At 44.8% G+C, this 23485-nt stretch overlaps 1 protein-coding gene across 1 annotated transcript in view; it reads left to right on the top strand.

Moving 5' to 3' along the window:
- LOC149334625 (uncharacterized) overlaps positions 1-23485 on the top strand; it is an 81276-nt gene that overhangs the window by 43320 nt on the left and 14471 nt on the right. The window contains exons 2-3 of the mRNA XM_089555268.1: positions 1259-1317; positions 14717-14770. Coding sequence (XP_089411394.1) covers positions 1259-1317; positions 14717-14770 — 113 coding nt within the window. The remainder of the gene's footprint in view (positions 1-1258; positions 1318-14716; positions 14771-23485) is intronic.

Raw genomic sequence — 23485 nt, 5'->3', positions numbered from 1 at the left:
GCGCAAGCCCGACGTTGAGCTCTGCCGCTACAGCAGCATATATTTCCACGCAGAGCGGGTAGCTGGTCCTCCCAGATGCGAATCAAAGCCGCTGTTGCCTCATCAGACCAGTTGACACGCCTATGGGAGGACGATTCCTGCGGCACTGCTGCTGCTTCGCCGTCCTTTCCGTGGGCGCCGCCATTTTGTGGGTTTCTCGCAAACAGGGATTAGCCGACCCGGTTTACGGTAACCGCGGTTGGTGGCGGTTTGGCGTTCCGTGTGAGCGCTGCTAACTATAGTTACGGATAACCGCAGTTGACTCAACAGTGTTTAAGGGTGCCCGTGTAAATTCAGTATAAGACACAAACTTTGCGAAAAGGTTGCAAGGGGCGAGTATATATAAGAATGACATCGAGAGAAGAAGAGGAATCACTTAAATTAAAATTTAGTGCGTAGGTACCTTCTCAGATAAGCTTTCCATTCATTCACAAACGCCGCCGGACATTTCCGTGTGGAAGTCAGCAGCTATGCAATCCTAAGCTCGTAAATTTTATGTTCTCAAGTCGTTGTAAATGTACGACACAAAAATGGCAATTATCGTGATGAGCATATTTACCAGTTCTGTATTGTGGCTTGCTTTTCTAGAGCATACACACTTGGAAGTGTTGGTAAACCTTGGAAAACAACATTGGTAGCTATGAAAATGCCTGTCTTAAAAACATATTAAGACAATTGTGTGAAGTGGATCGAAAATATGGTGCATCAGAGAGTTATTTCAATCGATGTGCGATACATGGGACGAACAGGTTGGAGTTTGGATAATATGCTCGGAGACTATGATCGTGAGATAGAAAATTTACGCTGCATTGCTTCGTGTTGTTTTTCTTGTCGATCTTCTGACTACGGAGATTGCACTTGCATTCTTTAAGGCCTTTCTTGGCTCATGAGTAGCGTGGACGGAAGTTGTAGACGGAAGTTTGTGGACGGAAGTTGTCCGCACGAAATGTCAATGAACAGTTTATAAACAGCATATATGCAATAAAGTAAAAAGCCTAAAATTGGAAAAAATAAGAAAGAAAGCATAATAATAAGAACAAAAAATGAGAATAGGAAAATAAAATCGAACAAAAATATAAATAACAAAATTAAATAAAAATAAAAAATGAAGAAATTGAATATGGAAGGACAAAGAGAGGAAAAAGAAAGGCTTCCACATTTGCGCTTTTAAGCAGACTTCAGTGCGATCCTGTAATTTTTTTTTCATTTCTTAACGCAGGTAGGTGCAGCACGAGGGCCTCCTTCTTGGAAGAATCGAGGAAGTGCCTGCCACCAAGTGTACGTACACCCCAGCTACGCCTGCTGCTGTAGACTTACACTTATTTACAGCTAAGCATGGCCAGGGCGAGGAAATTATTTTTATTCGTTTATTTATCTATATTTCCTCAAAGGTCCTTTTCGGGACATTACATGAGGGGTGCGGATAACACGGCAAAAAATATTATACATTAATAAAAAAAATGAACAAAAATTACGTTGATGAATAGGCTTCCTCGACAGGTCTTGAACAGTCGATGATTCATGATGGTGGCCACTTCAGCAGCGAGGTCATTCCAGCCACGTGCATTCTTTAAGAAAAATGATTGCTGGAATGTGGTGGCATGTGCACGTTCAGGGTAAACAGCGTTCGGGTAGTTATGGCGGGAAATGCGATGCACACGTGGAATTGATCAGTTGGCTTCTGGAATGTTGTGAAATAACTTGTAAAATAAGCAGAGACGTGCTGCGTTCCGACGGGTGACTAGCGTAGGAAACTGCAATCGTGATTTTAGACCTGAGATGCTGGTATGATAGGAGTAGTCAGATGAGATGAACCTGGCGGCACGATTCTAAACTAACTCAATGTTATTAATTAGGTTAGTCTGATGGGGATCCCAGGCAGAATTGCATATTTAAGACCTTGCCTTGCCTTTCAGCCAGCTATTACCCAACAGGCGATGCCACACCATTTAGTATCTGCGCCAGGAACGTATACTGAAGTCACGCGTTGTTGCGTCTTTTCAAAACAACGTTCTTTGTTTAAATCACCGGGAGGTGTAGATAAATGGGCCGCATCTAGTACGAATCAAAGCTATACATCACGAAGACGATTTTCAAAGCTGTAGAGTTTGAGCAATTGGAACAGTGTGCGTTACTTGTAGCTTTAAAAGTTAGCGTTGCTGGTGACGTTTCTTAGACAAAAAAAATTATGGAAGATTTCGCGTGGTTATGCCAAATGCGAACTAGATGCACTATCATTTCGGTTTTTATTATCTCATAGACCATTCTCTATTTTACATTCATAGCTCGCTAAGAGTCCTCGTAGCACTCCTGGCGCAGTGTTGTAGAGGATACGCAATGCGTCACTGCGCTGCGATGGCCAGTGCCGCCAGCGGTTGGGCCTTCGACATCCAGGTTGCTATTACCGAGCAAGCTATCGTGGCTCATCATAAATTGAACGTCCCCGCAGGGAGGCGTCTGCAGCATGCAGACGTTGGTGAGTGGCGACACCACGGGGTTAACCCGAGCATCCGCAGGGACATCCCCGCAGGGGGATGATGGTGAACAATGCGTCACCACGGACCCGAGCATCCGCGCTTAGCCGTGCGTGGCATCGCCGTGTCCGGGGAAAAGGGGATCCTGGTGGTTGAGCCGATGCCGAGCGTTTGGACCCTTAAGGCCCCTCGGCGGAGGCAACACACCACTTTGGCCCCAGCTTCCTGCAGACGGCACCTCCGGCCTGACCCAACCGGAGGAAATCGGCAGTCGCCTTTTCCTGTCCTCCCCTCTATCTTTCACTTTCCTATTTCCTTTCTTACAACTCTCCTGTCTCCTCCTCTCTTCTTGGCTTTTCCTCTTTTTCCCGGCGGTGAGGGTTAACCGTGTGTGACCAACTACCCTGAGTTGAGTCATATTAGGTTATAGTTAAGGTGTACAGCTGGCGTGGGCAGGGCTTGTATTCCAAGTTCCTGTCGCGTCCCCTTGTTGGACTCCATGGTGGGTGGCTGGCACCATGACCGAAAAACATCTATTTTTTATGGCTCCCCCCCTTTCAAAACCTGATCGCTCTCTGAAAAGAGGGCGGACCGATGCAAGCGACTTTTTCCAAAAAAGAAAGATAACTTTCCCGAAATTCCATGTTGTACATAGCAATGCAGAAGAAAAACAAGCAAGACTGATATCCCCGTTCCTGGTAGCAAAGTGCTTGACAGATACCTTGGGCCTTGGGTACAAGGTATCAAAAATGGCCAGTGGTGACTTACTACTCGAATTGCATGACACCGTCCAGTACTCTAAACTCTCAAACCTCGTGTCCATAGGGGAGATTCCGATCTCCGTTACTTCACATCGATCTCTAAATACTGTCCGAGGCGTCATATCTGAAATCGACTTTGTCCACCTCTCTGAAAAAGAAATGCTTGAGGGCCTTACTGATCAAGATGTCATAAATGTTCAGCGAATAAAGATCAGGAAGGACAACAAAGAAATTGACACGAAACACCTCATCCTCACTTTCAACACCAGCATACTGCCTGAAAGCATAGAAGTCGGATATCTGAAAATAAATGTAAGACCGTATATTCCCAACCCACGCAGATGTTTCAACTGCCAGAGATTTGGCCACGGCTCACAGAGTTGTCGCGGCCGCAAAACTTGCGCAAAATGCTCTTCGAAGGAACACCAATCCGAAGAATGTGTTGCTAACCCACGGTGTGCAAACTGTGAAGGAGACCATGCTGCCTACTCCAGAGCTTGTCCTTCATGGAAAAAAGAAAAAGAAATTATTACTCTCAAGAGTACACAAAACATTTCTTTCAAAGAAGCACGAAGGCAATACGCTCAGACAAACAAATTCACCTTCACTGCAAAAACAAACTTCGCCGATGTGGTGCGTGGGCGCGGCACACCACACCAGGCTACGGCACCTGTCCAGGCCACACGCAGTGAGCCTGTGGCGGGGCCACCCGTGCCCCCGTGTGGAGTAGCTGGCGCTACTCCGCAAACCCCAAAGGAGGCAACGCAGACCCCCGGGTCGGCGGGCCTCAAGACCTCTTCCCACAGGTCGAGGTCAAACTCGAACGCGAACGTGCCTTCTGCACGGTCGTCCAGCGCCTCCGCAGAGGCGATGGACACGACCCCGGGCAGCCCCGCGCCGTCCACGTCGGACGGTCGGCGGAGCTCTCTGGATCGATCAAAAAAAGACAGGCCCCGAGTCACAGGGCCATCAAAAACTTGATCTAGTTTTTCACCCGATACAAACACAAAAATAAGATGGCTTTCATAATACAATGGAATTGTAGAGGACTTTTAAACAATTACAGTGACATAAAAGACATACTAGGAGCACACACTCCTGTCGCCTTATGTCTACAAGAAACAAATTTAGGTCCCCAAAAAAATAACTTTCTTAAGAATTACACTGTTTTCCGCCGCGATCGGGAACAGGCGAGCCGACTATCGGGAGGCGTAGCCATCATAGTGAAAAGCGGCGTCCCTGCTCAAGAGATCAGACTCAAAACAAAACTTGAGGCAGTTGCAGTCAGCATTGTCAGCTACAAAACAATTACAATCTGCTCTGTATATATTCCTCCACATCTCACACTAACAGTCCACGATCTACAAGGCCTCATTGATGAACTTCCAGAACCATATCTAGTAGTCGGGGATTTTAACGCTCACTCCCCTTTTTGGGGAAGCGAGCACTGTGACTCTAGGGGTCAAATAATTGAAGATTTTATCCTCACAAGTAATGTATGTCTTTTAAATACAGAAAAAGCCACATACTGCTCCCCTACCTCAGGGAAAATGACCTTTTTAGATTTGTCGTTTAGTTCACCTTATGTTTTTAACGATTTTAACTGGGACGTCATTGACAATCCATATGGCAGCGATCACCTCCCTGTACTAATCACTTTAACATCCCCACCGGAAATAATCGCCACAAGGCCACGGCGTTGGAAGCTTCACCTCGCCGACTGGTCACTTTTTAGAGCAAAGGCAACTTTAGAAGATATAGTTTTAGGAAATCTTACCGTTGACCAGATAAACGAAAAGTTCACTAATTGTATCATAACTGCCGCACTCACAGCTATTCCTCAGTCATCAGGAGTGGCGCGACAAAACCATAAAGTATGGTGGACAAGAGACTGTAAAGAAGCGAAAAAACAACAAAACAGAGCTTGGGGTAAATTCCGTAGGTATCCGACGCATGAAAATTTCCTAAATTTTAAAAAAGCAAAAGCTAAAGCTCGGTATGTCCGTCGCAGTGCCGAAAAAGCTTCATGGCAGAATTATGTTTCAACTATCAACAGTCAGATCCCATCTAAAAAAATGTGGGAGCAGGTTCGAAAAATAAACGGTAACTTTTCACCATTTACAATTCCTTTTTTAACAACACCCGGAACACAAACAAGCATAGACGAACAGGCAGACATCTTAGGAGAACATTTCACTGCAGTTTCAAGTTCATCACACTACACGCAGTCCTTTTTAAAATACAAAAATACAGCTGAAAAACAGAGGCTCCCAACAACTGGAGGTGCAAATGAAAAATACAATAGTCTAATTACCCGCCAAGAAATCAACAGAGTACTGTCTGCCGGGAAAAAACTGCTCCAGGACCCGACCATATACATTATGAAATGCTTGCACATCTTTCTGAGCCTGCCATAGAAGCACTTTTGAGATTCTTCAACACAGTTTGGATGTCAGGGAAAATACCTGAAGCCTGGAAGAAAGCTATTATTGTACCGTTCCTTAAACCTGGTAAACCCCCAACCTCTCCTAGCAATTATAGACCCATAGCCTTAACCAGTTGCCTCGCCAAATCCTTCGAAAGTGTCCTAAATATCAGACTAACCTTTGTTCTTCAATCCTGTGAACTGCTTGATATCCATCAGTGTGGATTTAAGAAAGGATGCTCCACTACAGATCACCTAGTCCGTCTCGAAAATACAGTCAGAGAAGCTTTTATACACAAACAGCACTGTCTTAGCGTCTTTTTTGATTTAGAAAAAGCACATGATACAACCTGGAGGTTCGGGATTCTCCAGGACTTAGCTGAGCTCGGCATCCGTGGCAGAATGCTCAACTGCATTAAAGACTTTTTGTCAAACCGCTCATTTAATGTCCGCCTAGGCTCGACCCTTTCGAGGGACTTCATTCAGGAAAATGGAGTTCCTCAAGGGTGCATTTTAAGCACAACTCTCTTCGTTGTAAAAATGAATTCTATTAGAAAAATAATCCCAAGGTCCATTATGTATTCAATGTATGTTGATGATCTTCAGATAGCATGTACATCTTCCAATATATCCACATGCGAACGACAACTACAGCTTACAATCAACAAAATGGCAACATGGGCAGACAAGAATGGTTTCCAGTTCTCAACACAAAAAACAGTGGCCTTACTTTTTTCACTCAAACGAGGCTTGTACACAAATCCAACATTACACCTCAACCAAACCGAGCTGCCTTTCAAAAAGGAACACAAATTTCTAGGCATCACCTTCGATAAAAAACTTACTTTCCTGCCTCACATAAACGCACTGAAAAAGAAGGCGTCGCTAGCACTGAACATACTGAAAGTCCTTTCACGCAAACACTGGGGTTCTGATCGGGTATGTCTTCTAAACATTTATCGCTCTGTAGTACGTTCCATTCTGGATTATGGTTGCATAGTGTATGGATCAGCAAGGCCATCGTACTTGAAGCGACTGGATCCTGTGCACAATTTGGGATTGCGCCTTTCAACTGGTGCATACAGGACGTCACCAATAAAAAGCCTGTACGTAGAGACCAATGAACCACCACTCGCAGACAGACGAACTATGCTCACATGCTCATACATTTTAAAGATCCGTTCCCAGCCTAAACACATCTGTTACCCACTCGTTACAAAGTGCCCATCCCGAACACTATTTACCAACAAACCTCTAGCAATCAGACCACTTCTTCTCCGCTTTGAAGAGAAATGCCAAGAACTAGACATAATGAACATATTACCTAATATTGCCCGCAAACCTGATCCACTCCCGCCTTGGTACTGCCTACCATCTGTGTGCGACTTCACATTAACACAATTTCGGAAAAAACATGCACCACATGAACAAATATTACAAGAATATTTAGCACTCAACGAAAAGTACGGAGAATACGAAGCATTTTATACCGATGGATCAAAATCGGTGCACTACGTGGGAAGTGCTGTAGTTCAGAATAATTGGGAAAAAATAGTACGGCTACCTGAGTGTACATCCATTTTCACCGCCGAGTGTTACGCAGTCTTGGTGGCTGTAGAAAAAATAATAAATGAGAACATTCAGAACAGCATCATTTACACTGATTCTCTGAGCATACTAACCTCACTTCACCATAGCAATGCAGTGACACCACTAATCGGGGATATCATACATAACATAACAAGCGCCACAATACAGGGACAAGACATAAAATTTTGCTGGGTTCCCAGCCACATTGGAATCGCTGGCAATGAGAAAGCAGATGAATGTGCTGGAAAAGCTCGAAACAAAGAAATAAAGAAAGTGTACATTCCCTACAAAGATGGTATGAAGTTGGTGCAGTGGAAATTAAGAAATAAATGGCAGTCGCAATGGAATATCGAAAGAAAAAATAAGCTACATTTAGTAAAACCCATCCTAGGCGAATGGAAATCATGCTCACACCAAAAACGATTCATCGAAGTTATTTTATGCCGTCTCCGTATAGGACACACACATCTCACACACAACTTCCTGCTAACAAAGAAAGACAAACCTGTTTGCGAGCAATGCGGACATGAACTTACCATAAACCACATACTACTATCATGCACAAAACTTGAATCATTAAGAAAAAAATATTTTGCAACATTTTACAAAGAACATATCCCATTTCATCCAGCGTTGATTTTAGCTGAAGATGCACCCGTTAGTATGCTTGATGTTTTTAGCTTTTTAAGGGAAGCCGGTGTTCTTCAAAACCTGTAATGTTCCGACCCTGTGCTTCTTTACTTAGAACGATACACCTCAGCCACTTTCTCAGTCCTGAGAAGGAGGCTGAGGTATTTATGAGTAGTTGGGAACCTCGAGATCCTTGGCAAGCCAAGGATGTCCACGGAGGTGCACCAACTTTTAAAAGCTTCTGCAAACAGCCATTTCTAAAAAGTTTGTATTTAATCAGCCAGGTAATAAAAATAACTTTTAGGCCCTTTACACCACCGTTTTTATCAACTTTGTTTTCACACTCTGCTCAAGCCAACCTTTCCATACCTTGTTCTTGGCGCATGATAGCCTTAGCTGCTTATGCGCCAATAAACCTAACACAACAACAACATAAATTGAACGCTACCTGCCACAGTGGGCAGTTTGCTCAAAATATGGAGCGCAGGTTGAGATGACGCCCCAAGGTCACGTGACCCAGTCGGCCCACCCGCCACGCGGTGGGTGGCACCCAGCTCTTCAAGGTTGCAGAAGGACCAGGCCTACATCGGTGAAATCGGCGAGGGGGGCTCTGGTGCCGACGCGCCAAAATCCACAGAAAAGCAACCTAGGTGGCGCCTGGCCAAGCTAAGTCACAGGAGTTTGTGACGTCCTCACAATCTTCCCACAGAGAGAAGCCCCACAGAAAGCGGCTAAGCTGCTTAGCGGAAGCCCTAGTGCTAAGATTACCCAAACTTGGCTAGGGTTTAATTGAAAGATTCGGCTAGAACAGTCATGCTGCGGCTAAGCCGTAGCCTTGTTCAGCCAGTAATTATGTATTTCTTTTGTTTTCTTTTTCTGTCTCTTGGCTTGGTCTTGGTTTGGCTTGACTTGGCTTGGCACCGATCTGCACAGGCGCGTAACCGAGCAAGTCGAGGCAGAAGTACAGCTAAAACGGGCTTGGGTTACGCACCGATTCCCATAAACGGCTTTCGCCGTAGAATAACGTATGGAGCTAGGCTAACTGCTAGGGCTGCACTTTAAAAGTTGGATTTGTGACAAATTATACATATTTTTAGCTCAACCAGGACAGGAACACAAAGAACCAAAAGACAAACACGAGCGCTAAATTGCAACTGATTTATTGAGGGAACCACGACGGCATAAATATCCATAGGCCTGCGCGAGCGCAGCCCAACAAGTCACTTGGGAACAGCCAGAGAAAAACGTCATCACACTAGACGTGATAGAAAATTCACCTCAGCATTGTAAAAGGCAACTGAAGTGTCACTCACACAATCTGGTCCTGATTTTCATATAAAAAATGCCTCTAAGGCTGCACTTGTCTACCCTCCAGTGGAAGAACAGGCAGGCAGGAAGAAAGGTTTGGTTTGGTTTCTGGGGTTTAACGTCCCAAAGCGACTCAGGCTATGAGAGACGCCGTAGTGAAGGGCTCCGGAAATTTCGAACACCTGGGGTTCTTTAACGTGCACTGACATCGCACAGTACACGGGCCTCTAGAATTTCTCCTCCAAAGAAATTCCAGCCGCCACGGCCGGGATCGAACCCGCGTCTTTCGGGACAGCAGCCGAGCACCGTAACCGCTGAGCCAACCGCGGCGGCGCAGGAAGAAAGGTCACTTTTGAAGGACTATTCCTGCATAAGGAGCGTGGCGTTTAGCGCACTGTTGCCAGGAAGTATAAACTTTTGTCGAAAGTTTAAAGCTCTTTCGGGTTTGCTTCTGACCCACGCCGTATGGCTCGTTACGCATCCCCAGCGTTCCAAGTCTCTTGAAGGTAAGAGAAGCTTCGAAGGTTAGGACTCTCACGGATGCTACAACCGCCCCACTACATGGCTTAGTGGCGAATCTCTGTACACTTCAGACTTGTTTAATGAGAAAGCAATTCTAGGCAATGTCGGCGAGGTCGTCTCCGCAAAACGTGTACGCAAAACATGTCCGCAGCAGTTGTGATGTTCTCAGAAAAGGTGGCATCGAATTCATGGCTGTAATCGAAAGACGATGCTGCGAGGATCCTGCGCAAAAAAATTACGTCGATAGGATGAATAGTTAATTAATGAGAGCCAAAAATCTCGAAAAAACGTCAAAATAGCGCGGTCGTCCATATAGGTAATCGATGAGAAAACGGCAATGGACAGCAAAATAGTGGGGAAAATAGGCAAAGGAGTGAAAATGAGCTTTGAAATGAATTCAAATGTATTGAATGAGCGATAATTAATCGAACCAAAAATTTCCAGTGACAGATTAAATAGTTAATTAATTTTGAGCAATAAACATTGGATGGTTAAATAGGCTGGACGGGAAAGCAACACCGCCGAAACTCCGACCAATCTGTCACTCGGCGCACAGAAGGACGCGAGGAAGCGCGGTGCGCGAACCAAGCTTCGGGTCGATGCAGTCTGCAAGGTCAGTGGAGTTGGACACCTGAAGGGGAAGGGAGGAAGAGTGGAGTGAAAGAAGGGAAGAAAGAAGTGCCACTGTGGAGGACTCGGGAATACTTCCGACCACCTGGGGATCCTTAACGTGCACTGGCATCGCGCAGCACACGGGCGCCTTTCGCGTTTCGCCTTCATCGAAACGCGGCTGCCGCGGCCAGGATCAAACCCGGGAAATCTGGCTCGGTAGCCGAGCGCTCTAACCACTGAGCCACCACGGTGCGTAAGAGTGTCGCATAGGGAAGACGGTTTACGACATCCCACGTGAATAGCGGAACACAAGTGTCTGTCAGAGCACCCATTGCTCTGTGGTCCCCGGTGATGTACTATACTGGAAGACTGGCTATGAGGTGAGCGCTCGCTTCGCAGTGTAGAATCTTTGACGTAACATTAATATATGACTCGCGGTTGGAGCTGGCGCGACAAAAGCCGCACTGTCAATGATTTGATTCATGCCTTGAATAAACAGCGCGAACGAAGACGAGCACAAAATACAAGAAAACGGACGACACAGCTCTGCCGCAGCTAAACCCTCAGTTGTTAGTCAGCGCTGTGTCGTCCGTTTTCTTGTCTTTTGTGCTCGTCTTCGTTCGCGCTGTTTATTCCAGCTGCTTAACCAACTAGCCCGCCAAAACGTGTTGATTCATGCCGTTTTCTCTGCAGCTCATGAAAGCTCCTAAATATAGGCGCGCACCAACAAGCATGCAGCGTATACTTAAATTCGTGTCTAGCGCCAAACGTATATCGTTTAAGCCGAATTTGTTGCAATTATAGAATCGCCTGCTCTAAACCACGCACGCGCACGCACGCGCGCACGCACACACACATGCATGCACACGCACGCACACACACGCGCGCACACGCACACGCGCCCGCGAACTAACATGCGCACTCACATGTGCAAGCGCTCGTGCACACACAGACATACACGTGTGTTAAAAACGCACACGCACGCCGAATCATAAAGTGAAGAGGATTCAGGTGCATGACCCGAATGCACGGAGTGTCTGCTTGCTGGAACCGAGCTGGGTGACGCCAAATTCGGTACTCGAAAGGAGCCGGGAAACAGAGATCTCCCTACATTAGGTGTACGGCACGAAGCTGAACTGCAGAACGGTCTCTCACTTTTTAGTAGTCGGAATCGATAAGCAACATTTCTCTACAGAGAGCCCACTTCCGTTGCCCAAATAACGGAGGTGAATTTTTTAAAGAGTTTTTTTTTTTTTTGGAATAACGTCTTGCGTGTGTACTGCGGGATGTTGTAGAAGTAATCTCTAGACTTTAGTATTTCAGATTTTCATTTTCCGTAAGTCCGAGTACACTTTTATGTGTTTATTTCAGAACATGGTATTTTTTTTTCGACGCGTTATTTATAGATAGATAGATAGATCTTTTATTTCAGACAACAAGGCCTGGAAGACTGGCTTTTGCCCTGGAAGACAAGGGGCAAAAGGCACTCTGCCTGACCGGGCCCAAGCACCCGACACAGTGCTCAGTACAAGACGCGAAAGAAGCAAGAACTTCATACGTTCTCGTTACACAAAAAACACATTTATACAAGGTAGAAAATAGGAAGGTACATACTTTTGCGATGACTAAATTATACACTTGATATTTACAAGGCATATTAGAATGAGAAATAAAAGAAAATTCACAGAGTAACGGAACAACAGGGACATCAAGAATTTCTGTGTGAACAACCCTTTAATCATTCGAATAAGAAAGGAGGCAAGTTACAGCATTCCTGGTGAAGGAGTTATGGGTAACAGATTTCAGAATAATTTCCATGGCCTGTGTGAGTTTAGTTAGAAATTGGGAATTAAATATAAAAGCATTTCGGTTCCAAAGTTAGTCCTTGCGAGTGGCACTCTGTAACTGACGTGTCTTAATTTATAAGGCGCCTCACTACAAGAGTGTAATTGTACATATTTAGTGGGATGAAGTTTGAAACCCTTGGAGACATAAGAAAGCAATTTCAACTCGAACAATTCTTTCACTTTCAGGATGGACTGCTTTGAGAAGTACAAACCTGTATGATCATTGTATGCAAGGTTTTCGACATATCGTATTGCTTTTTTCCGTAACGTTATCAACATCGTGAGGTTAGTTTTCGTTGTAGATCCCCAAACAAGTAAACAATAATGAAGATGTGATTGAATTAGGGTATCATATAATTTCCACTTCAGCCATTTCGGAATAAGGGCTCTAATTTTATGGAGTACACAGAGTGACTTTGATATGTCGACAAGAACCTTGTTAATATGCAGGGTCCAACTCATGTGTTATTCGAAAATGATACCTAAAAATTTGTAGAAAGAAACGCGCTCAATTACTCTATTTTTGAATGTAAGCTTAATTTCAAAGTCATCAGGCTTGTTGCGTGTATAATATATTAACGTTTGTTTTATTAACATTTAATTCTAGTTTATCTATATTAAACCATAATGACAATTCTTGTAACCATGCATGGAAGAACTTATGGAAGTTCTGGAAAGTTCTTATGAAATAACTATTGTTTTTTTTTTTCGGCGCTACACGAAGCACTACTGTTCGCTGAAAAGTTACTTATGTTTATCCTGGCTTCTTTGCTAGCAGCAACAGTTCATATTGAAGTAATTAACGAAAAAAATAGACATTCTTAGAGTAGCGGTTGTAAGTTGAAATAATGTTGGCGTAAAAAAAGTAACAGCGTGGAAGTTAATTGATCGGGCAGTAAGACAGCAGCATATTTAGGAAGTTTATTTCTAAAAATACGCCTGCGCAAATATCCAAACTAACAAGAAGAAAACAAGCCAAACCAACATGGGAGCATAACATATGCACTTGCTTCGCTTAGGCAACTGGAACCTAACCTTTCTGTCTAGTCGTGTCCATTTCGCAACAGTTTTATCTGTTCGGGATAACTGGCAGCGTCTCGGGCATTTCCGCCACACTGCTCACTCAGTCAGGAAACGAACTGTGACGAAGCAAACGCTTGCCAAGAACGAAGTTTCGGATTTTAAAGGAAGAAAAAAACGACCGCAGCGGAAATCCAGCGGAAGCCAGAGGCACTCCTCATTAAGACGGCACCGGCGAAAGTCATCATCGTCATCATCATCAGCCTGACTACACCCACTGCAGGGCAAAGGCCTCTCCCCCCATGTCTCTCCAATTAACCCTGCCCTTCGCCAGCTGCGGCCACCGTATCCTCGCAAATTTCTTAAGCTCATCCGCCCACCTAACTTTCTGCCGCTCCCTGCTACGCTTGCCCTCTCTTGGAATCCACTCCGTTACCCTTATAAGGACCAGCGGTTATCTTGCCTTCGCATTACATGCCCTGCCCAAGTTACGGTGGCGGTGGTTACTATGCAATATTCTGGGGAGAGGTTACTGGCGTATATTGGCCGTTAGTGGCATCACTCTTGGGGACCAAGGGGACGGGGAAGGTTGTCGCCGCTGCGTCGGGTGAGGTCCTTGGCCTTGCGAGGGAGGGTCTTGTAGCCGCACAGCCGCCATCGCAACAGCAGATCGGGGGGGGGGGGGGGGGGGGGGGCTCGACGCACTGGGAGTGTGTGCAAGTGCCAGACAGGGAGTGGGGGAAGAGCCACGATGCACTGGGGGTGTGTGCAAGCATCGGGCTGGGAGAAGTCAGTCTTCTAGCACCTCCATCTGGCTGTGAAGCCCCGTGGGAAGCGCCAGTGTCCAGGAAGTCACATGTTCAGGGGTGCCGCGGGTCCAGGGATCCTCAGGCCTTGAGGAGGATGTCCAGGCCGGCCTCCTTGACGTAGGCCAGCAGGACACGGAGGGAGGACAGGTGGTTTCTGGCCGGGAACAGCAGCTGGTCCTCCGTGTCTGCTGGGAGGCCGAGGGCGCGGTAACCTGCAAAGAGGGAAGCGAGAACATGGCAATTTTCAGCGACACCTGTGCATAACTGACGTGACTCGTTGCCGATACAGACGATGTCAGTGACCTTGCATGCCGTGCTAAAACTGCTTGAAAAAGCAACGGCGCTGGTAGGCTGATGCTGAAGCTCGATGACGTTGTCGAGCTTCTGTGTCTGCGTCCAGCGTTTGTACAAAGTATCAAGGCAGTGGTTCACAGTGTAAAGCTGCACGAAGTAATAAAACAATCCAGATTTCTCACCGCGCTCCTGGCTTCGGCGTTTTGTTAATTCACTCCTGTGGCTGACTGTAGGCCAGGAAGCTATAGCGCATATCTGAAAGATTCTGGCCTTTTTTGGTTAAAACCGAAATTGTACAGATGATTTTGGCGTACGTTTGTGGCTTTTTCCCCCTTTTTAAACCGAAAACTACAATCCCTTATTGTGTCCTTTGTTTGAAATGAAGGTAAACGTGAAGAAGCCAGCATGCCTCAAGGAGGAGCAGTACCTGCTTCAATATGTAAGTATTCCCCCGCCAGAGGCCACATTATGTCATGAGAAGTCAATCATATCTACTAATGCAAGCCAGAACCACATGACCATCGAAGGAACTGGTCAGTCCTCTAATATGCCTCGCATATTCCTCTTGACATGTTTGGACATAATTTTATATACGACTCAATTGTTGACAGAAAGTAACAGCATCAAGACGACTCTTCACCGTTGATACAAAACAGTGAGAAAAACCTACTGTCTCATTCACTTCCATGTCCCACACTCTTGAACAGAAATTTTGAATATTAGAAAACTGTAGAAGGGTATATCCTTGGGCTTGTTGGTTCATATTTGAAAGGTAAAAACGTAGCGCAAAGAGACAAGGACACAGAAAGACCGACAACACACGGCGCTAACTTTCAACACTGATTTATTTCAGAAAGGAAAGGTGGTTTTATATCGACATCAAGATCAACACGCCGTCAAACCATGCTCTAGCAAAGCGTATCAGCCAGATATGCGAGCTCTTTTGCCAGCAGTGAAACAGAGGGGGTACTAACACAATCATCTTTCAAAAGTGATATCCATTCCGCTTCTATGATTTCTCGTGTCAACCGGTTCTTGTGCACTTTTAAAACCATGCGTTGTTCAAGAAGCGGTATGCAGTGTGACACCCACGGCAGTGGGCTGACAACCCTTTTCCACGCATATCATCTACGTCACGCCCATGCTCTCGAAGCCTATCATTCAGGCATCTGCCGGTTTGCCCTACATACTGCTTGCCACAGGAAAGAGGAATCTGATAAATGACATTTTCAATACAATTGACAAACTTTTTCTTATGTTTTTTTCGCACAACCAACACCATTTTTAGATTTTTTGAAATGTTTCCTACACAGATGACTCAACTTCTTAGGCGTCGAAAGAATCACTCTGGCTCCCGAACGTTGCGCTACTTGTTTGAGATTATGAGAAAGTTTATGAAAATAAGGAATGACGGCAACTTTTCCTTTCTTACTCATGGCTTCTTGGTTATCCTGGCCTTTTTTATTGCAGACTTTTTTCAAAACACCTTCCGCCACAGTCACTAGGACACGGGAAGGGTATCCAGCATTCTCAAGCCTCTTACACTGCTGAGAAAAATTTTCATGCATGAGGTGCGGGCAAGACTTCTTCAAACAATTAAAAAAATGAAAGGCTAGCAATAGATCTTTTTACGAGCTTAGAATGGGCTGAATGAAAAGGCAACAATGGTTTTTCGCCACGAGGTTTCAACATCCAGCACGTACGGTCATGATGCATTGTGATGCTAATGTCAAGGAATTGGATAACCCCGTTTTCAGGTAGTTCAACCGTTAGTTCAAGAGGACTAAAATGGTTACGAAAAAGAGTGAGAACATTAAGAACGTCATCCATAAAGGGACTGTCATTACTGTTAAGCACAATCAGAAAGTCGTCAACGTACCTAAAAATCTTGATTACATTGGTATCTTTTACAATATCAACAAAAGACCTGTGCAAACGGAATAAAAACAAATCGCTGAGCATGTGTGCAATGCATGAACCTATACAGATGCCATCTCTCTGAAGATAAGGTTTTTTCATTTCATTTCATTTCATTTATTTTTCCTTTAAAGGCCCGAGGGCATTACATAAGGGGGGAGCAAACTCAAGATTTGTACGAACAAGACAAGAACACTACAAAGAAAGAAAAAAAACATTGAAAAGGAATAGAAATGTACAACAGGTAAGGGGCGTCGAAAAGGTTATACAATATGTAACAAGTAAAAAAAAAATTTAACACATGAGTAAACAAAGGCTAAGGAATGAAAAAAAGCAAGGGCACTTGTCTGTATCAAGCACAACATATAATTGAAAAGATTGCACTCACGAAAAATGGTCCTTTATGATTATGGTCCTTTCATCACGGAATGATTTGCGATTAGTGCATGATACAGTGGTGTTTGGCAGGGCATTCCATAGAGCTATTGCGTACGGGAAAAAAGTAGAACTGAGTGCTAACGTGCGACAGTTGATGCGAGCGATGCTATGATTGTGGTTCAAGCGGCTAGACGTCCTATGGGGGGGTTCTAGTTTTGCGTGGCGTGAGCGCGGATGATAATAGAAATGATACAGAAGACAGAGGCGAGATATGATGCGGCGTGACACGAGCGATGGAATGGAGACGGACTGTTTCAGTGCAGTGATGCTGGTTTTTCTTGAATAGGAAGATGTTATAAAGCGGATGGCGCGGTTCTGTACGGCTTCGAGGTCGGCGGCGAGATAAGCTTGCGATTGATGCTGAATGGATGACGCATATTCTAATTTCGGGCGAATGAATGTCATGTATGCTAGTTTCTTTATTTCAGGGGATGCGTCCTTCAAGTTACGTCGTAAGTAGCCGAGTGTGCGTGAGGCTTCTGCGCAAATGTTTTGAATGTGGGTTACCCATGATAGTGATGGTGTTAGGTGGAGGCCGAGATATTTGTATGATAATGTGGGGTCGACAAGAAGTGAGCCAATGCTGTACTGATGCGGATTCATAGTGCGTTTTCTCGTGAAAGACATAGATTTGCACTTCCTAATGTTTAAGGAAAGGAGGGACGTATTACACCATGAGGCGAGTGTGTTAAGATCGGTTTGAAGTAAAGATGAATCATTGGTCGCCTCAATAACTCTGTATATGACGCAATCATCTGCAAAAAGCCGTAAATTAGAGTTTATGTTACAAGGGAGATCATTAATGTAAATGAGGAATAGAAGCGGTGACAGTCCGGCGCCTTGAGGGACCCCTGATGTTACACTGGTGAAGGGTGAGTGGCTATCGTTTGCGGAAGTAAACTGCTTGCGTCCTGAAAGAAAATTTTCGATCCAGTGGATTAGGTTGGCGGGAATTCCTAGCAATGAAAGCTTTTGAAGTAAGTGGTTATGGGGGACGCGATCGAATGCTTTAGAGTAATCGAGGAATATGGCATCTACTTGAAGGTTATTGTCCATAGATTCGAGTAAGCCATGTATGAACTCGGCAAGCTGTGTTTCGCATGAAAGGTGTTTCCTAAAACCGTGCTGGTGAGGATAAAAGAAGTCGTTAGATTCTAGATGTGCCATTAGGTTCGTGGATATAATGTGCTCGAGAAGTTTGGACGGGATACTGGTTAATGATATAGGACGGTAGTTAGAGGCTGATTTGCGGTCACCTGCTTTAAAGACTGGAATTATTTGGGCAACTTTCCAATCATCCGGGACTTCCTCCGATTGCAAAGACTGGGTGAAGATTAATTCTAATATCTGGGACGAGGTTGATGATGTGTTTTTTAATAACTTACTGTTGATGTGGTCACACCCAGCCGAGGAAGACAGTTTAAGAGAATCAATGAGGTTGCTGATACCGTCGGGATTAATCAGTATCTTACGCATCGTAGCCGGTGAAGTTTCTGGTGGAAGTGAGGTGGTAGAGTTGTGTGTGGGAGTGAAAACCAATGTGAAATATTGGTTCAGTACGGTAGCGCACTGATCTAGGTCCACTGGGTCACCATCAGTTCCCATGAGTTCTATTTGGTTCGGCCGAGACCTAGGAGAGAGAATACGCCAAAATTTGTTGGGGTTGGACTGTAGGATTTTGAGAAGCTCAACTGAAAAGAATTTGTGTTTTGCCGCACACAGGCTTTCGATATAGGTTTTTGCGCACTGATAGTATTGGTTCCACCTTGCAGGGCAGTTAGAAGACTTTGCTGACCGGTAGAGGCGTTTCTTTCTGTTCAGGAGGCGTTTCAAAGTCACAGTAAACCACTCATTGCTATGATCGGATGTAATATTTATTTTTGGTATGTATTTGTTTCTTGGGTTTATCATTGTTGTTTTGTATAGTTCCCAGTTATGGTTGATCGTTCGTGACGCATATGACTCACGAAAGCACTCGTGAAACCGTGCAAGTTCAACGTTGACTGCATCAAAGTTGCCTCTTTTGTAGTCGAAGATTATCTTCTCAGTTGCGGACCTAACTTTTAGCAGTAGTGATGTGGAAATGTGAAGAAGAGCGTGGTCGCTGATTCCGGGGTGAATCGTTACGCTTTTAACGTCATCAGGACTGCTCGTGAGCAATAGATCAAGAGTGTTATTCCCTCTCGTCGGAAGTGATATGGATTGATGCAGACTGAAATCAAGAGTTAGATCTAGGAATTGTTTGGGCTCACTGGATTGTGAATTACCAGGTGTGCTAAGTAGAGGCCAGTTAATATTGGGGAAGTTGAAATCGCCAAATAGAAAAATAGGTGAGTGGGGGAAGTTGTCCCTAATATATGTTAGGCTATGACAGAGTAAGCTGCTGAAGGATGGACCATAATCGGGTGGTCTATAACAAATACCAAATACAGCTTTCCCATTTGAGGTGTGAACGCAAATCCATGATAGTTCGAGTACGTCGTCGTGGCACACTAAGGATGATGACAATGTGTTTCTTACAGCTATTAGAACGCCACCCCCTCTACGACCGCCGCGATCTCGGCGATAGATGGTGAATTTCAGATTAGTGGGAAGCAATTCATCCCATACTATGAACGTTGACTTGAGATACAATTTCAAATGTTCTATAAATCCATTCACCGAGATGCCAGAAGCATTTTGAAAAGCAATTGGCCCTTGCTGGTCTATACATTCTTCAATACAGGATAACAAAGCATCATGCGGAATGGAATAATACAGATCTTTTATGTCCACAGAGAAAGCGCATAGGCCTTGTCCCTCATGTGACTTGAAAAAATATAGAATCTGCTCTGAATTACGGACTAGAAATAGATCCTGAATGGAAAGCAGCATTAGTTTTTCTTGTAGGCACATGGCAACCGATTTTTGCCAAGTGCCATTTTCCAATACAATAACTCGGAAAGGAACCTCAGTTTTATGGGTTTTTGCATTGAAGAAAACGTGAAGAAAGTCCTTTTTACAACCGTGATTCTTTTAAAAACAGAACCAAGGTCTAACTTTTTGCATAGTTTCTTCGCTTCAGCTTTTTTCTTTAAAATGTTTACAGTTGGATGGCAGTGAAAAGCGGAGGACAGAGCTTCACACGCTTTTTCATTAAACACACCAGACGGAAACACGGCAAACCCTCCTTCTTTATCCGCAGGAAGGAGCCACAATTAATGCTGCTCGAGATACGACTTAACTCGATTTACAGGAAATCTGGAAGGCTGCCACTTACATCTCAGCAAGGTATCGACGCCTGCCGAAACACACCGGTCAGCCTCTTGTTCAGAGACGATTCGGGAAATCTGGTGAACGAACGTTCTCAATTCAACGTTCATAGTATGGGATGAAAAACCTTATCTTCAGAGAGATGGCATCTGTATAGGTTAATGCATTGCACCCATCCTCAACGATTTGTTTTTATCCGGTTTGGACTGGTCTTTTGCTGATATTGTAAAAGATACCAATGTAATCAAGATTTTTAGGTACGTTGACGACTTTCTGATTGTGTTTCGGAGCAATAGCGCAAACAGGACAAGGGACAAAAAAACGAGTAGACACACACAGCGCTGTGTGTGTCTACTCGTTCTTTTGTCCCTTGTCCTGTTTGCGCTATTGCTCCGAAGTATGAACCAACAAGCCCGAATTTCAACATTGTTTCTGATTGTGCTTAACAGTAATGACAGTTCCTTTATGTATGACGTTCCTAATGTTCTCACTCTTTTTCGTAACCATTTTAGTCCTCTTGAACTAACGTTTGAACTACCTGAAAACGGGGTTATCCAATTCCTTGACATTAGCATCACAATGCATCATGACCGTACGTGCTGGATGTTCAAACCTCGTGGCGAAAAACCATTGTTACCTTTTCATTCAGCCCATTCTAAGCTCGTAAAATGATCTATTGCTAGCCTTTCATTTTTTAATTGTTTGAAGAAGTCTTGCCCGCACCTCATGCATGAAAGTTTTTCTCAGCAGTGTAAGAGGCTTGAGAATGCTGGATACCCTTCGCGTGTCCTAGTGTCTGTGGCGGAAGGTGTTTTGAAGAAAGTCTGCAATAAAAAAGGCCAGGATGACCAAGAAGCCGTGAGTAAGAAAGGAAAAGTTGCTGTCATTCCTTATTTTCATAAACTTTCTCATAATCTCAAAAAACTAGCGCAACGTTCGGGAGCCAGAGTGATTCTTTCGACGCCTAAGAAGTTGAGTCATCTGTGTACGAAACATTTCAAAAAATCTAAAAAGGGTGTTGGTTGTGCGAAAAAAACAGGAAAAAGTTTGTCAATTGTATTGAAAATGTCATGTATCAGATTCCTCTTTCCTGTGGCAAGCAGTATGTAGGGCAAACCGGCAGATGCCTGAATGATAGGCTTCGAGAGCATGGGCGTGACGTAGATGATATGCGTGGAAAAGGGTTGTCAGCCCACTGCCGTGGGTGTCACACTGCATACCGCTTCTTGAACAACGCATGGTTTTAAAAGTGCCCAATAACCGGTTGACACGAGAAATCATAGAAGCGGAATGGATATCACTTTTGAAAGATGATTGTGTTAGTACCCCCTCTGTTTCACTGCTGGCAAAAGAGCTCGAATATCTGGCTGATACGCTTTGCTAGCGCATGGTTTGACGGCGTGTTGGTCTTGACGTCGATATAAAACCACCTTTCCTTTCTGAAATAAACCAGTGTTGGAAGTTAGCGCCGTGTGTTCTCGGTCTTTCTGTGTCCTTGTCTCTTTGCGCTACGTTTTTACCTTTAAAATGGAAAACTGTAAAGCACTGGTTTCGAAATATTGACGCTAATGGAAGGAAGCAAAATCGTTAATAGCAAAAATATGCGAGCCCACCGACAGGAGATCTGCGGATATATAGTTATAGTGAAATCTTACACTATATTAAAACAAATGCGCTCATAAACACTCATGAAGCCAGCTCATAAAGCTAATAAAGCCGGGCGCAGCGTACTTATTGTACCAACGCTAAACGAGCACTATGCAAAAGCTGCTTGTTATGCGTCACCAATGCTGGAGACGACGTGGATTTATAATTATTTTGAGATAAAAGTAGGAAAGTACATTATAGAAACGTTGCACTGAGAAGGCAAGACTGCCGCATGCCATCTCTCCTTCAAATTCCGGTGTGATTAAGCGAACGGGTTTAACCGAGAGAAGCATTTCACGGTGTGCGTTTCGCATTGCAACAGTTTATATGTACATACAGCGGCAGTACTAAGTGGAACACGTGGTGAGCCTTCACCATGCATCAGCGAGAAGGTCTTTCTTCTTTCACATTAGTGAATTAAAAAATATTGGAGGCTTATCAAGGTTAAGCCCAGTGGATGCAAAGCATGTTAAGCAGCTGCCTCAGTGTGGATGGGGCTAAGTAACGGAGACATGGTTTTAGGTTATTAACGTCCTTAGCGTTTGGAGGCATCTTGACCGCATACACGCCCGGCGCAAAGACGCTGGCGCGGTTGCGGGCACAGAGACTGACGCGACGGCGGGCGCGCGCCGCTTCATCCCTGGCGTGACGTCACATATCACGTGATGCAGCGATGGTGGCGCCGCCGCCGCGTCGCGCGCGACGGCGCGAACCGAAGCGTGGAGGCCTCCGCCGCGCGACGTCCGACGGCGCGATATGAGGCCCCATCTGCAGCCGGTGTGACGTCATCACGTGACGTCACATCAAATGATCTCACTTCAAGGTATATGGTGGCCACCGCCGGGCGTCGCGCGAAGGCCCGAAACCTACGTTAATACGCTTCGCATAAAACAGCAGCAGAGAGAAACGAAGACCAAGAAGTAACAGATACGCACGGCGAGGACGATCCTGCACTGATAACTGAAGAGTTATTAGAAAAGCTGCATATCTATACTGAGGACTGCCAGCACTTTCAATGATTTCTTATCATTATCGGCGCGCATCGCCACTCAGGATATCCATTTCTTTCTTCGTTAGGCCAACCGACGGTGCCCTGACGCATAGCTCCCCGGAATCACGCATCGCCCAGGCCTCCAAGATTTGTCGAGTCAGCTTGTCTCTGTTCTTTTTCAGTATACTTGCAATTGGTGAAGGTTGTTTGTTGAAGGACTTGTTTGTTTTTTTGCATATACAGCATTCCCTGCAGTGAATCCCAAGGTTGGTGCCAGATTTCTCTGCTACAGCCGTTGCTTGCTCTCTTTCAAAATTGCTGATTGGGCGAGTTGGTGGGACATGATTCGAAATGACCAGCGCTAGAACAGTCGAAGACAAGGGAAGAAACACGGACGACAGGACGGGCGCTGACTAACAACTGTTTATTTTTGAGGAAAAGCCAGCACAATATATGGCAGAAACCACGTGACAGTCAGGGGGCCGAAGATTACAGCCTAAAACACAGTCATCAAAAGGCGGCCGACACAAGCAAGAACCGGAAAAAAAAACAAATATGAAAAAAATGGGGGCGGAAAACTTTATGAAATGATTACATCCCAAAGCACTACAGCCAACATAAAACCGCGTTTTTTTGCTTGTGTTTTTTCTGCCGGTTGCAGTGCTTTTTGACGTAATCTTTTCATAAAGTTTACCGCCCCCATTTTTTTATATTTGGCTTTTTTCTGGCTTCTGCTTGTTTCGACCGCCCTTTGATGATTGTGCTTTCGGTTGTAATCTTTAGCCCCCCGACTCTCACGTGGTTTTTGGCATATATTTTGCTGGGTTTTTCTCAAAAACAAAGAATTGTTAGTCAGCGCCCGTCCTTTCATCAGTGTTTCTTCTCTTGTCTCGGTCTGTTTTCGCGCTG

The sequence above is a fragment of the Amblyomma mixtum genome, chromosome 8 (assembly GCF_055824585.1).
Source record: "Amblyomma mixtum isolate Tamu chromosome 8, ASM5582458v1, whole genome shotgun sequence".
NCBI lineage: Eukaryota > Metazoa > Arthropoda > Arachnida > Ixodida > Ixodidae > Amblyomma > Amblyomma mixtum.
This window is presented reverse-complemented; position numbering and strand designations above follow the sequence as displayed.